This window comes from Rattus norvegicus, chromosome 3 (genome assembly GCF_036323735.1).
Source record: "Rattus norvegicus strain BN/NHsdMcwi chromosome 3, GRCr8, whole genome shotgun sequence".
Lineage (NCBI taxonomy): Eukaryota > Metazoa > Chordata > Mammalia > Rodentia > Muridae > Rattus > Rattus norvegicus.
This window is the reverse complement of record NC_086021.1, coordinates 166,446,561-166,468,837: the sequence shown is the minus strand read 5'-3', so window position 1 is coordinate 166,468,837 and position 22,277 is coordinate 166,446,561. Positions and strand designations below refer to the sequence as shown.

Below are 22,277 nucleotides of genomic sequence, written 5' to 3'. Positions count from 1 at the left end.
ACTTACAGCAATCCTCCTGCTTTAGCTTCCTGCATGCTGTAATTATAGCTGTGAGCCATTATACCTGGGGCAACTTCTCTTTTAAAAAACATATTGTGGCTGGGTGTGTTGGCACACACTTCTTGTTATCACAGCACTTGGGGGGGTAAAGTGGGAGAAGAGGACAGCTAATTTAAGGACAGCTTGGTTTAAGACCCTAACTCAAGTATCAAAACAAAGAAATAAAGCCCAGGTCAGTGGAGTAGATCCCACGGTAAACTGTCTGCTGCCAAGACTGACAAACTGAGCTCTATCCCAGAACACACATGGTGGAGGGGGAGAACCAACTCCAAAAGTTGTCCTTGACTTCCACACAAGTACGCGTGCACACACACACACACACACACACACACACACACACACTCCCAATGAACAAATAAACAAGTAAGTGTAATTTAGACATCAAAACAGGGCACTAGAGAGATGGCTTAGCAGCCAAGAGGACTTGTTACTGTTGCAGAGGACCTGGGTTCAGTTCCCAGTCCCGGCCGGCGTCATAGCTCACTGAACTCAGCACAAAGAGCCTCACTCAGTGGCTGCAGCTAGCACTGCAGAGGGGATTCTGAGTCTCAGGAGAGCAGCAGCCAACGCTACAGCCATTTAGGACAAAGACTTCAGGGTCAGAGAGACCATCTGAACTTACGACAGTCTCTCAGTGCACAGGAGCCAGACACCATGTTGCTGCCTACACTAACCTCAGCTGTGAACCAGCAAGTCCACAGCACCAGTCATGATGAGTACAGCAATGACTGCACGGCCTCAGGTGCTCATATGGAACTTCCTGTGGGAGCAGCAGCCACACAGAAAAGCAGTCATCCAAATTGCGGGACGTATAGATCACAGATGATAAAGACTTGGTTTCTTCAACAAATCAACATCAGAAGAAAATGGGGGCAGTGTACAAACACAAAGCCAATGTGATCCTGTCACCATGTATCTTCAAACCCTCTGTGCCCCGCCTACTCCTCCACTGCACCGCTCACCCTCCCCTCTGAGGTAGCCGTTGTCATCTCTAGGTCCCTGGACTAGCCCGGTCCTGTAGTGCTCCAGCTCCTCGAAGGCACTTCCTCTACCTCAGAACACATTTCTCCTGTCCTCCCCACCGCACCTGGCAGACATCCGTGCATTTCCCGTCTGCAGCAGGAACAACACTGCCCTCCCCCAGGGATGAGTTAGTCACTCATATTGGATATTGTACTTCTCCTGGAGGTACATTTATTGCTTCCCCCCCACCCAATTTTGGGAGATGGGCTCTCACTAACCAGCCCAGACTGGTCTTGGACTCACAATCCTCCTGCCCTAAGTACTGGGACTATGCATCATCAAGTACGAGACACCCCTTGAAGGCAGAGGCACATCTCTCAGCAGTCTGATGAGCAAGGAGCTAAAGAAAGTCTTACCAGAAGCCATTCGTGATGGCTCACTGCTAGTCCCAGGAGGCTACCTCAAGTCTAAAGCCAGCTAGACTCTGTCTCGAAATAAAATAAAATAAAATAAAATAAAATAAAATAAAATAAGCGCTTAATAGAAACCTAGCATACAGGACTCATGAAGATAGAGTTTGGGATGAGTCCTAGGTTATATAATAAGAATTTGCCTTTAAAAAACAAAACAAAACAAAACTATGAAAAAGATCCATCAGGTAGGCTTCCAGGGACAAGGCTAACTTGGTAAGGGGCCAGCATAGTCCCTGCCAACCTGTCTGGTGGTTTTCCCGGTATAAGAACCTAGCCTGCCATCCAGAAAGCTAAGGTCCTAGGGAAGGACTCACCGCCTCCTGGGACTTGGGAATGGGTACGATGATGGCCAGGACACAGATGAGCTGGAAGATGGCTCCCAGGAAGAGCCCATACCGCAGCAAGTTCTCCAGGAAGGTGGGCTCAGGCACTTCGGGAGGCGAGAAATCCAGGTCAGAGGCCATGGCCCAAGGCACCACTGCCAGGCGTCTCTTGAGATCCACTGCTCTCCAGAACCAAGTTCTAAAGGAAAGAGTGAATGTCAGGTTTCTCCATGTGATCTCTGAGTGGTCCCACGGTGCACATGCACACATACACAAGAACAGGAAGCAACTTCGAGAGGCATAAGTCACTCTTGAATCTAACTGGAGGAAATATGCACACACTTTCCACTTTGTAAGTGTTTGCTGTCTTCTGAATATAAAGCTAATACAAATAAATAAGCAAATGCAAAAATATCCAACCAATGTTTTCATAAAGACCTGCATATCTCTGTATTTCATTCTGTTTTGCATTTGAGAGAGTGTCTCGCTCGTCTTGGGCTAGCCTGGAGCCTGCTATTAACCCAGGATGAGCATGAGCTTCGGATTTCCTGTCTCTGCCTTCCAAATGCTGGGGCTGGAACCCAGGGCCTCAGGAATGCTGAGCAAGCACCCTACCAACTGAGGATCACCAACTACCCATCTGACTCGGTTTATCTAGTCACCCACCTAGTGAAACTACACTTAGGAATACCAAAGACTGAAGAACGGAGGCAGACAGGGAACCACGGAGCCAGGCTGTATGGGGAGAGAAACTGTCTGGGAGACATTTGGGCTTGTATGGGGTGGGAGGGAAGACCTCTGTAGATGCCACAGGTCTTCAGTAAACAGAGATGAGAACAGGGTAGAAGTGGAGTGACTCACACTTGTAATCTGAGGGAAGAATATTAGAGATAGAAAGAAAAGCAGATGGAGATCCCAGGGTGGAAATTGGTACCCACATGGCTAGGAAGGGAAACTGGAACCTGGTGTAAGCCTTGGGAGACCCGGCCCTTTTAAAACTTGACCAAGTAAAAAGTAAAGCAGAGAAAAGCGCTAAGTTCTAATTACTTTTTGCTGCTGTTATTTTATTTGTTTGTTTGTTTATTGGGGTTTTGTTGTTGTTGTTTTGTTTTGTTTTGTTTTTGGTTCTGTTTTCTGAGACAGTCTCTTTATGTAGTGCTGGCTGTCCTGGATATCTAGATCAGGCTGGTCTTGAACTCAAAATCTGTCTGCCTTCCTGACTTTGTCTCCCAAGGGCTGGCATGCAGATGTGTGACATACCCAGCTCTAACTACAAGTTTGAATGGAGAGACAAAGTGGATACAGGGAAGCCCCAGCCTATATACAAAAGCTGGTAGATAGGTAACAGGGTGACCAGTCAGACCTTAGCCCACCTCTCTTCTCACCAGCCCTCCAGTCTCTCTCTTTTTTAAAGACAGTTTCTCTGCGTAGCCCTAGCTGTCCCAGAACTTCCTCTGTAGACCAGGCTAGCCTAGATTAGCCTACTGAGTGCTGGGATTACAAGCTTTTGCCACCACTGCCTGGTTCCGATTCCATTCTTTCTTTCTTCCTTCCTTCCTTCCCTTTCTTTCTTTCTTTCTGGTTCCCATTCCTTTCTGTCTTCCTTCCTTCTTTCTTTCTTCTTCTTTAATGATTTATTCATTTTTGTTTTACATGCATTGGTGTTTTGTCTGCATGTATGTCTGTGTGTCAGATCCCCTGTAAGTGGAGTTATAGACAGTTGTAAGTTGAACCCTGGTGCTCTGGAAGAACAGCCTGTGCTCTTAACTACTGAGCCATCACTCCAACCCCATCCTATTCCATTCTTAATACCCTGGTAACGCTGGAAGAACTGCTGTGGCTCTCCAAGAACGCCGAGCCCTCCATGAAGCTGCGATCTGCCCAGAACAGCCTTCCAACCATGACTGCTATTCAGAACCCTATTCTAACGCCAAGCCTGAGCACAAGGGTCACCCTCCCCATCAAGCCTTTTGTGTTACCCTCCCCCTTTGCCTCTTCGTTATCATGACACCTACAAATGCTTTCTTTTACCACCCCAACAATAAGGAGACAAATGTACTGTAGTATCAGGTGTCACGGGTGCCTTTGTGTTTTCAAAGGGAGACTTGTGCCATACCATGTAATTACCAGTGAACTCTGAGCTACCCAATATGGTGCTCATGTGGCCCCAAATGCAGCTGGTCTGAACCGAAATGACAGTTAAATTAAATGTAGACAAATTTCAAGACTTATCATGAAAGAATGTAAACAATCTCACTAACAATGTTTATGCTGATTATATGTTGAAATGGCACACTGTTAAACCACTAAAACTAATCTAACTTAATTTGGAAAAAAAGTTGGAGAACTTATTTTATGATGTCCAAAACTAGTAGAAAACTAAGGTAATCAAAGCAGAGCTACTGACATGAGAACACATACAGAGAGCTTCAAATCAACACGCATAGGCAGGAGAGGACAGGTTTTAAATAAGCGGTACCAACAAATAATGTCTACCCACAAAACAAACCGATGAGGTAGCCGGTCCCCTTGTTCCTCATACAAAGACTAATTCAAACTGACCCAAGATCTAGATCTAAGAGTCCAAACTATAAAACCATTAGGAGAATCTTAGGGGGAAATCTCTATGGTACTGGGTTTGGCAGTGGTTTCCCGGATGTGACATCAAAAGCACAAGTTACAAAAGAAAGAAGTCAATTAGACTCCAAAAAAAGATCAAGACCTTTTGTTCACAGAGGACCTTCCTCAGAGTGAAAGACAGCCCAGAGAATGGATGAAGACGTGAATCACACTGACGGTAAAGATCTAGCATTCTGATAGGCAAAGAACTTCCACGCGGCAACAATTAAACGTAAGTCACAAAGCAGAGGCCAGAGAGGGCTCAGCTAGCTAAGGCATCTGCCACCAAGCCTGACAACCTGAATTAGATCCCAGGGACTGCATGATGGAAGGAGAATCCTCTTCCAACCATCACCTACATGCTGCAGCAAGTGTGCCTCTGACCCCTAAAAATCAGCATTAAAAACAAAATAAACAACTGGGGGAGGGCAGTCAGATCACATCTGCAATCCCAGTAGTCAGCTGGACGAATTCACAGGCAGCTTGTGCTACAAACACAGCCAGTATGGGCTACACTTAATAAGATTCAGTCTCAAAACCAGGATGGCAGGGTTTGTGACATGGCTTCTGGGGTAAAATTACCCGATGCCAAGCCTGAAGCTTGGTTTTGATCTTGGATAGATATGATGGCACACGGTAGGGGTTGAAATGTTTTATAAAAAGTATATCAGAAGCACAGGCAGGCACCAAGTGTCAGTAACAAGATGGGGAAACTGGCAGAAGCTGTGTGCACTGCTGCCTTAGGTTCTGCTCTATTCTGTGAGGAGACACCACAGCCAAGGCAACTCTCATAAAAGACAATTTTTAATTGAGGGCCTGCTCACAGTTTCAGAGGGCCAGTCCATGACCATCATGGCAGCAAGCAGACAGGCATGGCATCGAAGCAGTAGCTAAGAGCTTTACTTAGATCCTGACCCGCAGTCAGCAGGCAGAGTCTGGGCCTAGTGTGGGCTTCTGAAACCTCAAAGTCCACCTCAGTGGCTCACCTCCTCCAACGAGGCCACACTTCAAAATCCTTCTCCAGCAGTTCACCAACTGGGGACCAAGCTTTCAAACATATGAGCCTATGGAGGCCACTCTCCTTCAAACCACCACAGCTGCTGATGGGGGGGAGGGGGCGAGGCATAAACTGTCAGAGCAGCCATAGAAACCAGTGTCTAGGTAGGATGAGAGTTTTTGCCTAGGAGTGTGAAGAAGTTCCAGAAGTACTGGCAACAGCAATACAAATGGCTAACGACACTGAATTTATTCCTAGAAGTGGAAAACTTTGAGCTACATTCAGAGGCTCACATCTATGATTCCAGGACTTGGGAGGTGGATGAAGGAGAATCACAAGTTCAAGGCCAGCCTGGGCAATCCAAGACTGTCCCCCAAAAAGGCAAACTTTATGCTTCATTTTAACGCAAAACAAAATTTTGCTCTTCTTTTCTCTGTTTACTATTTCTTTCATTTTACTTTTTGACATAGGTTCCCACATAGCCTAGGACGGCCTTGAACTCCTATCTTGCTGTCTTCAACTCCAGAATACTGAGATTACAGGACCGTACCTTCGTGTCTGGCTTACCTGCTTCTTCTCCTCTCCATGTTAGCTAAGCATACAGTACATGGCTCTACAGACTAGCCCTGTCCCCCTGAGGCTGTCCATATGGCTTTCCGCCATTTGGGCCCTGCTGCTCCTCTACTTCAAATGATTTTCCAACATGAAAAACACATAAGGATTACAAGATGGCGGACTATGCAAACAGAGTGGGTACCACACAAATGTTTATTGTTTTCCTTTTGACCTGGTCACTCCCAAAGGTCATGTGCTTGGCTAGCAAGATATACAATTCTCGTATCAGTTCAGTCTATTCTAGAAGCCTTTCAGAGCAGGAGCCACCCCTCACTCACTGTCCTGCCCCCCATCCTCAGAGCTTCCCGGGGAGGATCTGGCTTCTGGAAAGAGCCGTGTCGGCTGGTTCCAATTACAGTGAATCAGGTGGGGCATGGTGCTCAAGGATACCATCTTTGGTCATGTACAAGGTACGAGGCTTGGAGGCACGCAGACTGCTTGGAGCAGCTCCTAAGCTGGCCCTGAAGTGAATTCCAAGGCAGCCCAGCCCAGTTCCAGGGGAGGAACTGACAAGGCTCTTCAGGGCACCAGCCCTAGTGCCAAAGCTAAAGAAAAAGCTTCACTCCTCCCATGGCACCTCATAAACTTAGTGCCCTTGTCCATGCTTCATGCTCAAACCTGAGAGTCTATGAGGGCAGCGATACTCAGTCTTGCCATTGTTCTGAAGATTAAGGGTACTGTGATGGAAACTTCAGGTGTCAGGAGGCTGGGGGTGGTATACACAGCTGACTGTGGGCATCCAGCTACACTGTAGCTTATCTCTTGACTTCTTAGAGAGTTGATGTCACTTGGAGTCCATCAAAAAATGTGCCCAAAGCCATAATATACTTAGGCCTTTTTTCTTTTAGTGGTCATTAGGCCAACATATAACAAGTCATAAAATGGATGATATCCTCTGTCTGAATAACTTACTTCCTAGAATTTAGATTAAGGAAATAATTAAAAAGAAAGGGCCTCCAGGTACAAAAGCAGTCTTGGCAGCACCACTGCTAACACTGGACGGCAGGAAGTGTCCAGCAGGAAGGGGACACTAACCTTAGCTGGAGATGGAGCATGTACACCATGGGACTTCACTGAAAGGACAGCACACCGGGCACACAAACACAAGACAAGCTGGGGGAGGTTTGGCAATGCAATACTGAGAAAAGGAAACAACTGTATCACCAGAGTGACCACAGCCCTGTCTAACCAATGAAATAACACTGGCATGCACTGGCATGCCAAGGCTGCACTAGCAGAGGATCGCAGTGGACAGGTGCCACTGTGGTGTGCCATGAAGCCTCCATCCTAGGGAGTGCTTATAGTCACATACAGTGTCAACTAAAATGCCATGTTATTCTATGTGGGGTGGTCAGAGAAGGGCTAAGAAAGGGACGTTTCTTCTAAGGTAAGAGAGCAAATGACTGCAGAGGTAGTTCAGAGGCATACACAAGCCCCTGAATTCAGTCTTCAGTATACACACACACACACACACACACACACACCCCAAAAAGGAAGGCAGAGAGTATCATTTAACCACTAGTTAGAATATTCCAGAGTGGAGGAACAGTCAGGGCAAAGTTCCCAGGACAGGAATGTGCTCCAAGGTAAGAAGGAGAGAGAACTCTCTGGGGAGGGCCATGTGGACCATTATAAGGGGTCTGGCTCTTACTCTGGGTGAAAGTGAAGCCACTATGGGGTGCTTGGCAAAGAAATCCCACAATCTCCCTGGTTGCTGTGTAGAGAGCAGACCAGGGGACAAAAACAGAAACAGGACGCTCACAAGAAGTGCTTCTGACAGGAGCCAAGGAAGTATAAGTCTGAGGTTACAACATATTCTGAATAAAAAAACAACAGGATGGATGGACAAACTGTGAATGAAGTTCAAACACTTGGAGGGGATGGAGGAAACTGCTCAGCTTGACTCTATAAACAGAAGACGTTAGCAGGAAGGTCAAAACCAAAAGTCACAGCACAAAGAGGAAGCTTTAAGGTACACAAATGGCTTTAAATGGTCACAATGGGATGCACGGCACCATTATGAATCTGATAATCCTAAACACACTAGAGAGGTGGCGAGAACACGGTCCTGCCATGAGTGACTCTGAGGATAAGAGGCGACTCTAAAACTAGAGGCTGAAGGAGCTGTAGATGCCCTTACACCACCTGTTAAAGCTGTTTCCCCAGCTAGGCATGATTACACATGCCTTAATCCCAGCCGTCTAGAGGCAGGGGCATGTGGATTACTGAGTTCCAGGACAGCCAGGGCTACACAGAGAAACCTTGTCTCAAAAAACAAAAACAAACAAAAGAAATCTAGTTGTATGCTAGGTCTAGTTGTGAAGCAACACACACACACACACACACACACACACACACACACACACACACACACACACACACACACACCAGAACCGACTATAAGTGAATAAAGGGAGAAATGGGTCTGTTGCCGTGGGGAGAAGGTTCCAGATAAGAAAAGGAAGGCTACCGTCATCCACAGGGTAATAATTGAGGGTTAGAGACATCAGCATAGTGTACTTATCTTAATATAGACACATACAGAAATAGTTAGAGCCATGTACACACAGATACCATACTCTGGCCACTGAGAGAGCACAGAAATAAGAGTGTCCCAGGAGCAATGACCACACCTTGTGTCCAGATCTTGGTTTCTGGGCCATCTTTCCATAAAAGAAACCAGGAGTCCTTACAGAAGTGGCTAATTTCTAAGCAGAAATAAACAGGATGAGCCTGGGGCAGAAAGCATGCAAGTGCTTTAAAAACAGAAAAAGCAAAACCAAACATTGCCAGGGAATTGTTAAGAGTGTGGAGTTAGCAGCCAAAGTTGGGATACAAGAATGAGGAACTCAGGGTATAAAATAAATACTGATAAGAGAAAAGGCTGATAAGTCTATGGCAGAGAACAGACACATCTCTCGCATGAATTACAACTATTTATGTAGCCACTCTGTCTGTGTGTGTGGAGCATACACTTCCACAATCTCAGATGAAGTGTCTCAAGGACATCGTGACTTCCTCTTAGAAGTACAGTGTAAAAGCAGGAGAAGCCAAGCGACCCTGGAGAACATCAACCATGTCTCTTAGATCCACAGCAGGCTGACGGCCTTCCTTCTCAGAGCCTTTGCTGAGTCTGCTCACAAGAAAAAGGGACATCTGCAAAATAACTGGCAAGTAGTCCTCAAAACCCTCATCTACAACAGAGGTGCTCTGAGAAACCATCCCGGCCGGCGAGAGGAGCTTCCAAAGGCTGCCTGGACTGTGATAGCCTGGAGAGGGTACAGAGGCAGGGCTTTAAGCAGAAATGAGATCTGAACATGGAAATTCCAGTTAATGGTACTGTCCTGACACGGGCTCATTCATTATCTAGAGATTCAACAGTATCTTAAAATAGCCATAAAGCTAAAATTGATTTTAAATATTTGTTGAGCTGGTCTCACATATCCTAGGCAGGCCTTGAACTCGGCAGGCATCTAACGGTGATTGCAAACCTCCCACTTTACTTCCTAAGCGCTGGGATCACCGTATGAACCACAGTTTATGCAGTGTTGAGGACTGAACCCAGATAGATTGTCGTGCATGCCAGGCAAGCATTTTCACCTGCACTACATTCCCAGGCCCTAAGATACTTTTAAACCACCATTTCAAGATAAATAACTTCAGGTGTATGTAGGGATTGCAATACTTATCAAGTCTTAACTCTAAAAATGTAGATTTCAAATTGGCAGAGGTTTCGGGATCTCCCAATTGCTCCCCAGTGCTGTACAGACTATGGACAGGGATCCTGCTTCCTGATGAGGAGAGTTTCAAAAGCTGTTCTGAGACTTCCAGTAAAGAGGCAGAGTGCTGGAGAGATGAATGGCTCAGTGGTTAAGACTGCTCTTTCAGAGGACCTGGTTCAAGCTGCAGCATCCACATAGCATGTATATAGAGAGGCAGGGGAATCGATAAGTATCAGTAGATACTGCATTGGAACAATCATAACAATTCCCAAAAGCTGTTTAACACTGGTAAGAGTCTAGCGGAGAGGTGAGCAGGCCCTAGGGGAATCACAGTTGGTAGTTGCTGTACTGAAACTCCAGGGCAGACATCTTGCAAAATATGACTGATTCATTTACTGTCATTTAAAAGTATGAGATGCTAGGGCTGGAAAGATGGCTCAGTGGTTAAGAGCACTGACTGTTCTACCAAAGGTCCTGAGTTCAATTCCCAGCACCCACATGGTGGCTCACAACCATCTGTAATGGAATCCGATACCCTCTTCTGGTGTGTCTGAAGACAGCTATAGTGTGCTCACATACATAAAATTAAAAAAGGTTAAGATGCCACGGAGTTGTTCTGTCTTACCAGAGGATGTACTAAGCACAGTACTAAACCCTAATTCCTCTCCACACACCCTGTGATAAAGGCTACAGGATCAGTCCCTAGAAGCAAACCATCAGGTTGTGATGAGTAGATGCCACGGTGCCTGTCTGGTGGAATAAAAGTGTGGGTGTTGTGAGGCAGCATTAGGTGGCCGCGGACCTTCTGACACTGCATGAAAGGGGGTCAAGCCAAGTTATGTTGGGGATGGCTGGGTGTCAGAGGCAGAGGGGATGGTGGTTGGGGAATGTGACAGCTGAGGACTTTTAAAAAAAAAGTTATTGTAAGCACCATCAGGAGATATTCTGTTTGCTTACGACAGAATCTCACCACGGAACAAGACACGTAGACCTCTATGGCCTTGAACTCACAGAGATCCAATTGCCTTTGCGTCCCTGGCACTGGAATCAAAGACACACGGGGAAAGAGAAAGGATGAAGCACTTAAGCCAGTCCAAAGGGAAACCTGTCCAGAAAGATTTCAGTTTTTTTCAAAGCATCAGACCACCTTGCGGGTGATGGACCGATGACAGGCAGGGCCTCATCCTGACCAGGACTGCATAGCATACCTCCACCCCTCTATTCAAGCCTAACCCCCTGACAGTGCTTGGGGAGGCGCTTGGAAGCCAGAGGATCCTTTCCTTCCTTCCTTTTCCCAATGTGGGGCACACTGAATACATCCCCTTTTCTCATCTTCACTGTTAGTTATCTCAGTAATCAAAATATTAACCATCAGTAGCCAAATCTAGCTTGTTGGCACTGCCAGAGCCGACTCTTACCCTAAAAATTTCAGTTAATAAAACCGTTCAAAAAGACATTGAAGTTGCTTGGGACAGTGGCATACACTTTTTGTCCCAACACTAGGGAGGCAAGCAGATCTTTGTGATTTCAAAACTAGTCTGGTCTATCTACTGGGTTCCAGGCCAGCCAGAACTGAAAGCCTGTCTAAAAATAAATAAATAAAAAAATAAATAAATAAATAAATAAATAAATACTTTAACAGCATACCAATCTGCAGTTGTCTTATTAATTCTATCGACAATGTTGCAGGGAACATGCTCCTTAAGTAATCGCATGGATGCCTTTGCTTCTCTGTTCTATCCAAGGATCAAAGGTCATGATGGCGTCCTTTGGGGTATGTAGAATTTGAAACACACCGGCAACATCTGCTGTCCAATTCCCCACTTGCTGGCTCTTCATAATCACCTTCATGTGTTCCTCTGCTGGGAATGTAGCAGAAGCTTCTTCACTGGCAGCTACAGCCTCTATGGAGATTCTGTTTTTCAGAACAAATCCATCCCTAACCCTGTGTGGCCACCCCCTATTCACTGCAAGTGGCTTTGTGTTCTTGTTTCCTGCAGGGGAAAGCCTGGATGAAGCTTTCATATAGTAAGGCTTTCTTTGTCCATGTCTTCTGTTCACAACTGTGATGCCCTGTCTACCCTAAGTAAACATTTACTACTACGCACTATGGCTGTAACCTTGGCAATGTGAGGTACAAAAGCAAAACTACTACTTATTGATGTTTCAGAAAAGTTCCCATGTAGCCCTCAAATTTGCTATGCAGCCAAGGAGTGTAGGAGTACTCTACACCCCCACCCCCAGTTTTAGGGTGCTACGGATAAAGCCCGAGACTTCTTGCATGCTACATAAGCACACTTCCAACTCAGCCGCACCACCAGCTCCGACTTTTATTTTTGTCTTGTTTTGGTTTTTGAGACAGGGTTCTCTGTGTAGCCTTGGCTGTCTTAGAACTCGATCTGCAGACTAGTGGATCTGCTTCTAGTGGAACTTGTTCTGTAGACCACACTGGCCTCCAACTCACAGAGATCCTCCTGCCTCTTCCTCCCAAGTGCTGAGATTAAAGGTGTGCACCACCACCACCTGGCCAGTTTTTAATTTTTTTAAAGATGTATATTTAATTATGAGTAGCTGCTGTGACTGCATGTATGTGCTCATGACCTAGAGTCCCAGAAGCACTGGCCATCCTGGTTCTGGAACCAGACGTGATCGTGAACTGCCTGATGTGAACAGCGGAAACGGAAACTGGGCCCTATGGAAGAGCAGCAAGTACCCTAACTACTGAGCCATTGCTCCAACCCTAATTTGCTTTTACACAAGGTCTGACAATTGGGCCCAGGCTGGCTTCAAATTCACTATTCTTCTGCCTCAAGTCGCAAATGCTAAAATTACAGAGGTGCAATACCATAGTCAACACAAGTGTTTCTTCTTCATAATTTCACAGATATAAGATTTGTTTTGCCTGACAGTGGTAGCTGATGCCTTTAATCCCAGCACTGAGGAGACACAGGCAGGTGGATCTCAGACGTGAATCCAGCCTGGTCTACAGAGTGAGTTCCAGGAAGGCCAGGACTACACAGAGAAACCCTATCTTGGAAAAACAAACAAACAACAAACAAACATTTTGTTCTCACCAAAGATTTTTTAGCAATTTTAACTTAAGGATCTTTGGATCTTTAAATTAAAAGCAAAAACAAAAACTGTTTCTTTTAGTAAAAAAGCACCTTTTTACTTAACAGTAGCAGTGTTTGGGTTTGCTTTGGCAAACCCCAAAGACTATCATTACTACTCTTGTGCTGATATAAGGGTTACCTGAACTCAGGCGGCTGTTCTAAGTGACTAATGAGTAGGGAGCATATATAGAAGGCTACTCCAAGCAAGATGATGTATGTGCAAGGACGGAAGAGGTAAAACGTCATCACGCTAACTTTCCTAGGGCTGGGAAGAACAGTAGCGGGGCTTGAATGTGGGACTCAAGCACACTAAGGCTCTACTACTGAGCTCTCAACACGCTATTCAAAACACACCAAGTAAAAGCCAGCCTTGTGCTGTTTGTTTCTGGAGTCTTCCACTTTCTGTATTCAGGTGACAGGTAACTGAAACCGCAGATAAGTTAGAGGCTATTGCATTCACCGTCCCTCTCTTTGACAAGAGTTTTCTCTCAAGCACACACTGCACCTACGAACTTATACATTCATAGCCTCCTTATCCTTATCCTATGTGCGCTCTTTGCGGAGGAGGAGACCGACCGGGAGAGGAAACGCGAGATGCCCTAGGTTACATAGCAACACAGGGCACACCCGACAGACCAAGTCCGGGCTCCACCTGGCGGAGGGTAGGCTGGGCCTTGGCCCTGAAGAACTCTAGCGAGGGCCCGGGCAAAGGTCCCAGTCTCCTCGGAACGCAGACTGCCATCGCAAGTAACTTTCGTCCACAGCCCCAGGAAGCCGCTGTAACCCGTAGCGCCGTCCCGATCCCGCCCTCCAGGAAGCTCCGGCCCCGTAACCCGCACCTGAATACTTACTTACCTCCGGTAACACCGTGCCGCCGCAACGGAAGTGATCCCTTGTGACCCGGAAGCGATGTGCCCCGGACAGCCGCAGATTCCGTTCAGCGGGCTTTATCGGAGCCACGGTTTCCTCGCGGTCCTCCTCCTGCTGTTTCCTAAATACACACTGAAGGTTGAAGCTTTAATGGATTTTTGTTTGATTTGAGGCAAGGTCTCACAGTGTAGTCCCTACTGGCCTTGAACTTGGAGCAATTTTCCTTTCTGATTACAGACGGTCTCCACACTGTTTAGAACTCAGTTCTAAATCTGAGCCAGAGACCTACAATATAAGGGGGTAGGACACATTCACATGCTATAATTCAGACAAAACCAAATCACCGTAATAAATTAAAAAGAGACCCGTGAACATCTCTGATTTCCGTGGAGTTTATAGTCAGAGTAAGTTACATAGTAGATATAGAATCTATAATGTGATAAATGTTTGGAAGGCAAATAACAGGTATTTGATTAAGTGAGATGAATGAGTTAAGAATGGAGGCCGAGTTTAGGCAGTGAGTGGTAACCAGCCTCTATAATGGACAGTGATGTTATTGGTGCCTGATAGTCTAGCCTTTTACAGTCTCCTCCCATGCCGACCAATGTGACCCATAGGATATTGGGGAAATACAGAGCTTGAGTTCCGAGATGAAGACAGAAAAACATTGTGACTTCCTCTTTGCTTGCTCTTGGACCATTCCTGGGAAGTCCCACATAGGTTCACATGGGCAGTTGCCAAGCTTCCAGTCAACAACTCAGCTTGGCAGATAAAATGATCTCTAGGATTCATCCTTCAGTCCCATGTCAGCTGATGTGGCTCTGACCCCTAAATCCTTTAATTATGTGTATGGTGAGTGGGTGTTGGTGGGTATGGCATATGCACACATGTGCACGTGCCTATGCATGCTGAGGCCAGAGGAGTCAATCAGGTGTCCTATTATATTCCACCTTATTCCCTTGAGATTGGGAAAGCCCCAGGGATCCTGTAGACACCCTGCTTTGGCACTGGCGTTCGAGATGTATGTGAAGCCATGCCTGGCTTTTTATTTTGGGTATTTGAGACCTTCAGGCCTGGTCAACAAGCACTCTTACCTACTAAGCCATGCCCAACCCCTAAATCAATTGAGTAGATGGATTTCTGGGTTTTCTTTTTTTTTCTTTTCTAATGCTGAGGATGAATCCTCAAGTACGCTGTCCCAAACTCCTGCTGCTGTGACTTCCTCCCAACAGCAGACTGTAATTGTCAACCATGAGCCAAAACTTCCTAAGTTTCTTTTGTCAGAGCATAACAGCAATAAGCAAGTAACTAGGGTCTCAAGAGAGGGCTCAGTGGTTAAGAGTGCTTGCTGCTCTTACAAAAGGACCTCAGTTTGGTTCCCAGCACCCATATATTGGCACAAAATCTATTATAACTCCAATTTCAGGAAATCAGAAGCTTTCTTCTGGTCTCTGTGTGTACCAAGTACACACATGGTACACATACATACATGGAGGCAAAACATTTTTTTTTCAGAGCTAAGGATTGAACCCAGAGCCTTGGTCTTGCTAGGCAAGCGCTCTACCACTGAGCTAAATCCCCAACCCCAAAACATTCTTATATATGAGCGTGTGTTTGTGTGTATGTGTACATGTGTGTACATGTGTGTATGTGTGTACATGTGTGTGCATGTGTTATATGTGTGTATGCATGTGTACATGCGTGTGTGTGTGTGTGTGTGTGTGTGTGTGTGTGTGTGTGTGAAGAAAAGCTAAAGAAAGATGATGTCGGGGCTGGGGATTTAGCTCAGTGGTAGAGCGCTTACCTAGGAAGCGCAAGGCCCTGGGTTCGGTCCCCAGCTCCGAAAAAAAGAACCCCAAAAAAAAAAAAAAAAAAGAAAGAAAGATGATGTCTACAGGACTGACCTGAAGGGCCCAATATGTATGGGTAAAGACAGTGGTTTTTGTTTGGAGGTGTTTTATTTTTGAGACAGGATCACACTGTGTCATTCCAGCTGGCCTGGAACTCTCTATATAGACCAGGTTGGCTTTGAACTCACAGAGATAACATCTACCTCTGATTAAATTAAATTAATTTAATCTCCCTAATTAAAGGTGTGAGCCACCATACCTGCCCCCCAAAAAAGATGTTTTATGAGATGGGTTATATACCCTCCACCCAACAATACATTGGAACTTGACCTCTACTACTCCAGAATGTGGTTCTATTTAGAGATGGGATCTTTGTGGGGGAAGGGGTTACAGTAAACCTTATGGATGGCATTCAAGAGAGCAGGGCTCCCTAAGCCCCTCCACTCCTTCCAAGGGTCTAGGATGGAAACCGTGATGGGGCTCGGTGCTGGGGGGTGCTGAGTTGGGACAGGGCCTCTCCCTCCTTTTTTTTTTTAAAGATTTATTTATTTATTATATATGAGTACACTGTAGCTGTCTTCAGACACACCAGAAGAGAGCATCGGATATCTTTACAGATGGTTATGAGCCACCGTGTCGTTGCTGGGAACTGAACTCAGGACCTCTGGAAGAGCAGTCAGTGCTCTTAACCGCTGAGCCATCTCTCCAGCCCCTCCCTCCTCTTCTTGCTGGGGTGGGTGGTCCAGGCCTTCTTATTCTTTGGAGGCCAAGTAGGCCGTGAGGTCTGCTACCCTTTTGCTGTAGTCATTGTCATGACAGGAAATGAGCTTTGTGAAGTTATGGAGTCAGGATTTTTATAAAAGTAAATCAGCTGCCGGACTTGGTGACTCCCACATGTAATCTTGGCACTTGGGAGGCAAAGACAAGCAGATTTCTGTGAGTTCAAGGCCAGTATGGTTTACAAAGTGAGTTCCAGGGCAGTCAGGACACACAGAGAAACCTTGGAGAGGGTCGAGGGGTGGGGGAGGCACACCTTTAATCCCAGCACCAGAAGGGTAAAGGCAGGAGATCCAGGACTAAATAAAGCAATCTTATATCAAACAAACAAACAAACAAACAAACAAGAGGGCCAAGGAGCTGGCTCATTCAGCCAAGATGCTACTGCATACGTATGCCTGGGAGCCTGAGTCCAACCTCCAGAACACACGTAAAAATGGAAGGAGAGAACTTACTCCACTACGTTATTCTCTGACCTCCGCATGGTTGGCATAGCATGAGTGCCCCTTCCCACAACATGCAGACACAGGAACACACACACACACACACACACACACACACACACACACACACACACACTTTAAGACAAAAATGAGGTCAATAGACTTGGACACAGACGCACATGTGAGGATGCGGAGGGATGCTCCTATAGGCCAAAAAACAAAATTCCCCCATGGAACCCTGGGAGCTGAGATAGCTGTAGAACAGATCTCTTAAGCCTTCACAAGGAGCCATCGGACTACTTGGTTTCAGACTCCTGGCTGTTGGAACTGATAAATGTCTGCTGCTCAAGTCACCTAGTGTGTGACATGTATAGCCCAGCCCTGGCGTGCTACTACAGGTAATGTGGGGAGCATGCTGGCACATGTGGTGTAGGTAATATGCTGATGTGTGTACTCTGAAGCCTGTTACTATCTGTCTCCAAATATAGAAAGATGTAGTGTGGCTGCCTCAGGCTCAGCTACTTCCTTATCTCTGGAAGTCCTGAGAGGACTCCGGCTGAGTTTATCTCTGTGCCCCACATGCCTCCATTAGCTCCCTGCAGAGCTCTATGACAGGTTTGTCTCTAGCTTTACTGTCTGCACAGTCGCGTGTTTGCAGTATGAAAGAGAATGCATGGGGATAGGAATGTTTCTACTCAGAACACAGGACAGGGTGAGCGCTGCTTTGATTTGTTTTGTTTTCTTTGTCTCTGTGTCTGGGTTTTTGGTTGGTTGGTTTTGTTTATTTGGTTTTGTTGTTGTTGCTGTTGGCGGTGGTGGCGGCGGCGGTGGTGGTTTTTGAGACAGGGTTTCTCTGTGTGTCCCTGGCTATCCTGGAACTCACTCAGTAGACCAGGCTGGCCTCAGACTCAGAGATCTGCCAGCCTCTGCCTCATGAGTGCTGGGATTAAGGGCATGCACCACCACTGCCCACCTCTGTGTATGGTTTGTGTACAGTGTACACATATGTGTGCATGTGGATGTGCAGGTGGAACATGTGGAGGCCAAAGGTCAATGTTGGGAATCTTCCTCTATTTCTTTCCTTGTTTTTTTTTTCAGACAAGGTTTCTCACTGAACATAAAAGTTGCCATTTTTGCTAAAATGGATGCCTGGAGGACCCCAGGATCACCATGTGCTAGGATTAGAGATGCAAGCCACCATCTTACATAGGTGCTGGGGATTGGAACTCAAGTGCTCCTGCTTGTACAGGAAGTACCTCACCCACTGAGTCATCTCCCCAGCCCTTCACATGCTGTTGATTATTCTGTTTTGACTGGATCCCAACTACTTCGCACTGATCAGTATCCTGCCTTGCTAAAGGCTACGTCTCCTTTCCATCGAAGGGTAAAGGAAGCTAAGGCTGGGAAAGCCAAGCAAGTCCCTCAAGGCCTCAGAGAGACGGCATTAGCCATTGCGCAACAGTCAACCCGTGCAAGGCAGATGCCACAAACACGCTGAACCAAGGCAGCTTTCTGTGGGCCCTGGGTGGTTGGTGTCATAGAATCAGCTGTCAACTTGACACGAACTAAGAGTCATGTAAGAGATGGGAACCTTAACTCAGGGATGGCTGCGATCAGACTGGCCCGTGGCTGTGTCTGTAAAGGCATGTTCTTGATTGGTATTTAATGTAGGAGGGCCCAGTGCACTTAGGATGGTAACTGGGTGAGCCAGAGGGTGAGCAAGCCAGAGGGTAAGACAGACAGAGTTCCTGCTCTGGCTTTCTTTTTTTTTTTTTTTTTTAAAGTTTATTTATTTATTATATTTAAGTACACTGTAGCTGTCTTCAGACACACCAGAAGAGGGCATCAGATCTCATTCCAGATGGCTGTGAGCCACCATGTGGTTGCTGGGATTTGAACTCAGGACCTCTGGAAGAGCAGTCAGTGCTCTTAACCACTGAGCCATCTCTCCAGCCCCTGCTCTGGCTTTCTTGTATGATGAAATAAACCCTCTCCTCCCTGGGTTGTTTTCAGTCGGAGCATTTTATTACAGCAACAGTTGCAAGCAAGGATAATAGGAGAAGGAAAGTAGAGGTATTCGGTCCTTTGGTATGAAATGTGTCCCAGAGCCTGATGTGTTGGTGTATCGGGGGAGTTGGAGAAATTAGTATATTTTAAGGACTTTATCATCAATGGAGTAATCCTTTGGGTGATATATTATTAACTTTCTATGTGATGGTGATGATTGAGAAGTGGTGAAAAGTGGGAGGTAGTAGGGCTGAGAAGATGACTCAGTCAGCAAAGTGCTTGCTACACAAGCAGAAAGACCTGAGTTTAATCACCAGAACCCACAGAATATGTGGGTGTGGTAGTGTGCAATCCCAGTGCTGGGAAGTGGAGGCAGGCAGATCTCAGAGGCTCTCTGGCCCACCAGCCTGACTACTTTACAAGCTCCATACCAGTGAGAGACCTTATCTTAAAAAAGAAAGGTGGAGCTGGTCTGGGTGGTGGGGATGGAATGTTCATTCCTAGCCAGGCGCAGTGCACAGGTTTTTAATCTCAGAACTCAAGAGGCAGACAGAGCTCTGTGACTTCAAAACTAACCTGGTAAATTCCAGGCCAGCAAGGGCCACATAGTGAGACACTGTTTCAAAAACAAAACACACTAGATGGAAAGTTCCTGAGGAATAACACCCAGTTTTCCCTTTAACCACTACCTGTAAAACACACAAGTGCCCACACACTCCTCAAAGCATGTGTGCGTTCACACGAACACACACACACACACGCACACGCACACGCACATTAAAAGTAACAGTGTGGGGTTGGGGATTTAGCTCAGTGGTAGAGCGCTTGCCTAGCAAGCACAAGGCCCTGTGTTTGGTCCTCAGCTCTGGAAAAAAAAAAGAAAAAAAAAAGTAACAATGTATTGGATACAAGGAAAGGAAGGTAGAGTTGGGTAGAAGGCATGTTTTCCATAGGCCAGTCTTGACCCATCCCTGAATAGAAAGATGGCTAAGATTAAGGAGATAGCAGGAAACAGAAGGGTCTCTTCACCCTGGACTCTTGCCTCTTGCATCAAAAATTCCAGTATGAGTATCAAAATTTGTCATGAAAGTTACCTACATAGAGTCAGAATTCCTTTTAGACAGTGATATCTCAAATAAAGTTAAAATAGCAGTGACCCACACTATTGTATATGACTAAGTGTGGCCTTCCCCCTTTCCCAGGTGAAAGCATACTACATTCTAGATATCTCATAAACAAAGCTATAAACTCCAATCAAGTAAAAAGACATGACTTTCTTGTACAAATTCTGTTTTACTTTATTAGTTTGTAACCCCATTCAAGAAAGCCTTGGATCATCCTATGATATTATTTATCAAAAAAGAGGGAAATGATGGATTGGTATTGGCATGTGCCTTTAATCCCAGAGCCAGAGGCAGGCGGATCTCTCTGAGTTTAAGGCCAGCCTAATCTATTTAGTGAGTTCCAGGGCAGCCAGGGGTGCACAAACAAACCTTGTCGCAGATAGATAGATAGATAGATAGATAGATAGATAGATAGATAGATAGATAGATAGGGAAGAAAGGGGGAGGGTGAATAAAAGCATATATTAGAAGGCTTTCAAACAATGCTGCTGTGTTTAGCCCTGGAGTTATCTGTATTTTGATGCTAATTTCACTGCCTCAAGTCACTTACTCAGGACTCAAGTGACTTCCTCAGAACCTTCTCCCCATTTAATTTGTAAAATACAGGTGAGAACCAGTACAGGATAGAACAAGGCCTGCCATTGGACAAGAAGGAAGGATGGGCGGGAGAAAAGTTTGAAGGAAGTGGAGGTGACAGGAATGGAAGAGAGGAGACTGCAGAGTAGCTGGAGAGAGACAACATGGAGGCTGACGTTAAGATTCCACGCTTTACCTTTACAGGTTGTTATGAATGCTCTTAAGGGGATGGGTGTGTACCAGGCTTTGTATGTTTAGATGGGCGATTATATCTTATCAATTGGATCAGAGGTTATTGTGTTGTGTGGTCTTTCACGTGGAGAATTGAATTTGGGAGAATGTGTGGGATGCCTCGGAGTTGGGATGTGTGTTTCTGGCATGGAAACCTGCCTTGGGAACTAGATAGGTAGAAAGATTGCTGCCAGGCTCAGAGAGAGGCCTTCAGCAGTGTGATATGGGATGGAGCAAAGCAGGTGAGAGGCTTTGCTGACTGAGACTAAGATATCTAGCAGATATCTTGGGACACTGCGGTGCCCAGACCTAGAGCTGGTAAAAAGACAGCATTTTATTTTTTATATATTTTTTTTCTTTTTCTTTTTTTTTTCGGAGCTGGGGACCGAACCCAGGGCCTTGCGCTTGCTAGGCAAGTGCTCTACCACTGAGCTAAATCCCCAACCCCTACTTTTTATATTTTTACAACACAATGCCATTTGCCATTTCAGAAGATGCTAAAATAATGTATGTGGTACCACTGAGACACTGGAGCCCAGACTTACACTTGTGTGTGCACTTTTCCCGGTCCCCTCTATACCAATCTTCATAAAAATCTCTTGCTAAGAAACTCCAGCCCTGCCTCACACAGGCTCATCCTGAAATTCTTTACTGCAGGGAAGTCAGGAACCCTTTCGCCTGTGTATAGTTCTCTAAAGAACACTTCACAGGCTGATGCAGGTGCCAGTGTGGCCCCATCTCTCTGGACCAGACCCATCTGCTCCTAGCACAATGTTCATTTCTCTACTGGGTTGGTCTAATGCTGCTTGTATTCAAATGCTAAATTCTGTGTTGCTCCAAGACTGGGAGATCCTCACATAGTTCAGCTTTTGTTGTATTAACCTTGCCCCCCCCCCCAAGTTATCTGTGATTGGCTAATAAAGATGCCTACAGCCTGTAGCTGGGCAGAAGAAAGGTAGGTGGGGCTTGGGTTCTTGTGCTTGGGATCTGAGGCAGAGACAGACTACAGGAGAGGGGGGGAAGAGAGGGAGAGAGAAAAGGAGGGAGGGAGAGAGAGAGAGACACAGAGAGAGAGAGAGACAGAGAGAGACAGAGAGAGAGAGAGAGGAAAAGGTGGAGCTTCCAGGCAGAACATGGCAAGAGATATCTTAGGGTTATTGACAGGGAAATAGACAAAATAGCATAGAGGATTGATATCTGGCCAGCTCTAGTGCTTTAAGGCTCCCCCCGCCCCCATCTGGGGACCGAACCCAGGGCCTTGCGCTTAATAGGCAAGCGCTCTACCGCTGAGCTAAATACCCAACCCCTAAGGCTTCTTATAATACAAAGGTTTTATGCATTTTATTTGGGAACTGTTTTAGTTAGGGTTTTACTGCTGTGAGCAGACACCATGACCAATGCAAGTCTTATAAAGGACAACGTTTAACTGGGGCTGGCTTACAGGTTCAGAGGTTCAGTCCATTATCATCAAGGCAGGAACATGGCAGCATCTAGGCAGGCATGGTGCAGCCAGA

The 22,277-nt window shown here is 46.0% G+C and overlaps 1 protein-coding gene across 2 annotated transcripts in view; it reads right to left on the bottom strand.

The window, feature by feature from the left end:
- The window catches only part of Manbal (mannosidase beta like), a 29,586-nt gene extending 15,815 nt beyond the window's left edge, over positions 1 to 13,771 (bottom strand). The window contains exons 1-2 of one of the 2 annotated variants that reach the window (NM_001173380.1): positions 13,741 to 13,771; positions 1,811 to 2,018 (exon numbers count right to left, since the gene is read on the bottom strand). In NM_001173380.1, coding sequence (NP_001166851.1) covers positions 1,811 to 1,960 — 150 coding nt within the window. In that variant the 5' untranslated portion in view covers positions 1,961 to 2,018; positions 13,741 to 13,771. The other variant, XM_063284396.1, reaches the window with a different exon arrangement.
- Positions 13,772 to 22,277: the final 8,506 nt, after the last annotated feature.